The following is a 4,737-nucleotide window of genomic DNA, read 5'->3' as shown; positions in this document are numbered from 1 at the left end:
TGCTATTTAGATATAAATGACAAATAAAGTTTCGTTATCAAACTCAGCTGAGACTGAAAATGTTTTGTGAACACGGGGCCAGGCTTGTTTCTCATCATTTAATATTAGTAATCAAAACGTCGGTTTGAGTTAAAACTGTGCCAAGATAATTAAAATTATCAACAGCTTCAAACCGTTCTCCGTTTTATATCCATTGTCCATTTCTTTTCCATCTACCCCGCCGTCTAAATACCATCACCTTAGTTTTGTCAGTGTTCACCTGTAATCCCCATCGTTCACAGTATGTGTGGGGGTCATTCAAACTTTGCTGCAAGTCTTCTATAGAACCAGACATTAAAGCCCTGCTCCGCGGCTATTCAAATTCTATTGTGTGTATGCAACCCATGATTACAATAGGTAACAGTTAACGGCCACGCACAACACTTTAGCACGCAAAACCACGGGTATTTTATATAGAATTTTATATAAAATAGACTCTATTTTGACAGGCGTCACTGTTCATAGTCAGGATTTTCATGCTTTTTCAGTGACAGTTGAAGGTTAAAAGGTAGGACTGGAGCAGGTCTTTAAAACCATGTCGTCGGCGTAGAGAAAAAAAGTCAACGTAATATCTCCGAGATTGAGACTACTTCCGGGTTCGTGAACTCAATACAGTTCTAAATCATTAAAAAAAGATGAATTCCGAAGCTACAAACAGCTTTGAAACTTGCATGCCTTTTGTTTCAGGTTGCTGGAATATCCCAATTTTTCTCAAATGTTAAATGTAAAACCAGTAATAAAAAAAGAAATCAAAAGAAATAGTCCACTACTTAAATACTTTTATATTAAAGGAAGGTAATTATAAAATTTCATAAAAAGCAATAAAATACACATTTATAAATTTCCAGTAGGGAGCCAGCTCTATGTAAAAAATGTGATTGATTGACCACCTTTGAGGATTCGGGGTCTCTGTAGTTTAAAAAATGGGCTTGATTCCTCCAGTAACACCACGGTTATGGCTTCAGTATTAGTCAAATATCATTTTCATATCGTTAACTCATTTACACGTCAAATTTCTCTGCTATACTTTTAAACATTTTTAAAATTACTAGTAAATTTCATTCTTGTATTACATGTTTTTAAATACAGTGAAATACCAAGCAAGCAAAATTTAATATTTATCGAGTTGAGTAGGCCTGTAACAAAACTTATCTTACACTGCTAAATTTCTATAATGAACTTGTCCATCTTCCAGTCTAGACAGTACCATTAACTGTTAAAAAAGGGTGCTTACCAAAAAGATGCTGACTGAATAGCGAAGAGTGCAGATCATGATCAGATTGCACTGATGCACGTGCTGATCATGATCTACACTGGTCGCAAAGGCAGAGGAATAAAAGTCAGTGGGTACACATGGGGTAAGAGTAGGATTTCCTGTCAGGTCAGAGACTCAAACTATGGATGCAGCTTGTTCTCTGCGTGATTGGCTACAGCTATGTCTAAGGCCTCAACCAGCTATACATGTGTAAAAGTTGTGAGTTGCGTGTTGAGAACATGAAATCCTACTCACTGACTGTTGTATATCACTGACTTTTACTACGAAAAGAAACGAAGTAAAAAAAATAAACAAATTTATTGTTATCAAAATATTATCAGGTCTTATATTGATTTAACCATGAAAATCTGCACGGTACTTTAAATGAAACTTCTTTGATACTGGAGATAAATGCCAAAAAAGCTTGACCGACTGCCACCATTTATCAGTAGACAACATTGTGAAAAATCGTGCAGCTGAGTCACATGATCAGGATTATGATTGTGAGAGAAAATTAGATGAATGTCAAAACTGAAAAATATCAAATATTTGTTTCAGAGGGCTTTAATATATAAAATTGTTCAAGAAAATAAAACCATGCTGCGTTTTTATGAATACGAAACAAAAAAGATTTTTGGATAAATTCAGTTTTCAAAATCTTCTATCTGAACACCATCTAATAAAAATAAAGATGATAAAAAAGATTTTTGGGCGTCATTTTAGGTCTTTTTTAACGTTATAATATCAGATGATCATTCACTGCCACAGGGAAGAGAGATGGTGAATGGATTTTTTTTTAAGATTATTTTATAGGTTTTTTTTGTTGTTTTTTTTTTTCCTCACTATCTTCAATTTCTTTTTTTCTGTCTATCTCCAATTTAAAGATGAATAGATGATTAGTTTTCATCCACTGTTACAGTGAAGAAGGTTGATGGGGATGATTTTTTGTTGTATGTACAGATTGTTTTGAATCTTTTGCTATTATACTGAAACAAGAAAGAAATGCATTTGTATATTTCTGTGTAACCTTAAAGCGTTTTTTTTCTACCAATATAGTTTCTTGATTCTTAAATAGATACAGCATGGGTAAAATGAATGTTGACTAAGTTTTTTTATTAAATGTCATTTTGTATAAATTTGCATATTATAAAAGTTCTTGATTTTTCAATCTTGTATTCTTATAAATATTTTTTTTTTCAATAAAATACGTCCTGTCAAGTGATCAGTAAAATTTGAATAGGCCTACTGTTTGCAGGTGGCAGTCGGTCGGCATGAAACTTAAGAGAAATAGATGTCGACATCGTCGACATAACAGGCGTCTAGATCGCCTTCATTTTCTTCCTTTGGTGGTGCATGAATTTCTACAACTGTGAGTCCTTTCCATCTTTTTCGTTCCTTTTTCTCTTGAAGCTTCTCTTGATGCTTTTGGTACTTCTTAGAAAGCCAGTTTCTTATGAAATCAAAACAACTTAGGAGCTTCCATGACTTATTTTGATCATCTTCTTCCTCAATTACAGTTATTTCATCATCATAAGCAAGAGCTTCATTCGGAACGTATTTCTTTTCTGCCCCAACACCTGCATTATCCTTACATGGCTCTACCTAAAACATCAAATCATAAATAAAGGGAATTAATTATACAGTGGATGAATGGGACAATCAGTCATAGACAGGTGTCCGAGGAGACCGACAGACTTGCAGACAAACATCCTGATAAACTCCAGAAAGATAGATAAATGAGTTCATGACGAGATAATTAGGGGAATCAGATACTAGAGACGGGTAGGCAGACATTGTCGCAAGGTATAGGCCAATTCGTATGCAAATATTGAGCTCTATCACCAAGATAATTAACTGCGCAACATATTTATTTGTCTTCGGAAATTAAGAAAAGTATAGACATCAAATAGGTTTTAGCATCGTCAGTTAATGTCTCTACTGCTTACACCTACAGTATATTTACATATTTACGTTTTTGAGTATTCATACATAGAACACATGTGCATATTTTACCTTTTTTATTTTCTTGTCTTTTGTCTTCTTTTTCATGTCAGTCTTTTCCCTGTTATTATTCTTCGTCATTTTGACTTCTTTGACCATATTTTCAGACACAGCAAGTTTAGCCTCTGGAACTGCTGGCCGGGCCAGGAACATTTGCGCAATCTTTTCCTGCTTTGCTTTCATAATCTGCACCGCGTTATCATTGCTGTCATCTTCTGGACACGCATTTGTTTCGTCAGCCACAGCAATCTTGGCCTCTGGAACTGCTGGCCGGGCCAGGAACATTTGCGCAATCTTTTCCTGCTTTGCTTTCATAATCTGCACCGCGTTATCATTGCTGTCATCTTCTGGACGCAAATTTGTTTCGTTGGATACGGCTGTGTGAATATTTTCCCCTCCCTGTAGTTCATTGCCAGCCATTTTGGCCGCGAGGGAATGTCCGCCGTCGTCAAGTGATTTTTGACGTATATCTACTGTGACGTCATCAATAATTATTACGTTATCGACGTCACTCTTTAACGCTCAAAATTTTAAAGTACCATCGCCACTAAATGGCGCATTTAATTGGCATAACAGATCGCATGCTTATAGCAAAAGTATTATTTGAAGGCTAAGAAATTTCGTAATTCATTTCTGTAGTTTCGTCCGAATTCGATCTTCTTTTGGTAAGTGGTTGAAATGAAAATGTAGATTTTTCGGAAGCACAAAGCACAGAAAACACGAAAAGTAGGCCCGCAACAAATAAAAACTGTAGTGGAAAGATATAGCCGGGTTGCTCCAAAAATCCAACAAGAAGTACATTTTAATTATATCCAAGATGAAAAAGTGGGTATGGGGTAGACAAATGGGTTGGGTGTTGGGACAAGTGGGAAAAAACAAGGATGAAAACGCAGTCTAGGCCGTATAAACTATAGACGTGCACAAGACCAACACACACTTGCACAAACAAAAATAGTTATCAAGACGTTGAATTTTACCCGAAAATTATAGAACTGTCAATATCTTTTTTGTTGCTATAAACCGAAATCATGCCGGATAACGTTTGTGAATACAACTTGTATAATCCTAAAATCAAATGTTTTTGGGAAATATATGTATATTCTATCATTGTATGAAATTGTCATGAAAACTGTGATTTACGAAGTAACAACATTAACAATTATAAATGCAAAAATTTAAATTAAAGATATTTTTGATTTTGTTTTTATCTAATTTTGAAATTTACCTATACTTTGATATAAGGAGCGTTTTTCAGACGTTATTTGGTATATTATTTTGTATCCAGTGGTTTGTCACATATTCAAAAAGTACGGTTACGAAATAATTTGCCAATTTTAAGAGGGCGCTTTCTCCCATATTTTTTTAATTTCACTTTGGAAATATTCATGATATTGTTTAGAATGTCCTACTTTGAGAGTAAAATTACGTTATTTTACCGGTGT

The 4,737-nt window shown here is 34.7% G+C and overlaps 1 protein-coding gene across 1 annotated transcript; it reads right to left on the bottom strand.

Annotated features, from left to right (window-relative positions):
• Nucleotides 1–2,499: 2,499 nt before the first annotated feature.
• LOC123547910 (uncharacterized) lies at nucleotides 2,500–3,751 on the bottom strand. The gene is made up of 2 exons (XM_045335157.2): nucleotides 3,308–3,751; nucleotides 2,500–2,896 (listed from the first exon to the last, which is right to left on the bottom strand). Exons 1-2 carry the CDS (start codon nucleotides 3,713–3,715, stop codon nucleotides 2,573–2,575), a joined length of 732 nt encoding a protein of 243 aa, XP_045191092.2. The 5' UTR covers nucleotides 3,716–3,751; the 3' UTR covers nucleotides 2,500–2,572.
• Nucleotides 3,752–4,737: the final 986 nt, after the last annotated feature.

The sequence above is a fragment of the Mercenaria mercenaria genome, chromosome 9 (assembly GCF_021730395.1).
Source record: "Mercenaria mercenaria strain notata chromosome 9, MADL_Memer_1, whole genome shotgun sequence".
NCBI lineage: Eukaryota > Metazoa > Mollusca > Bivalvia > Venerida > Veneridae > Mercenaria > Mercenaria mercenaria.
The sequence above is the reverse complement of the archived record's forward strand: the minus strand, read 5'-3'. Positions and strand labels throughout refer to the sequence as shown.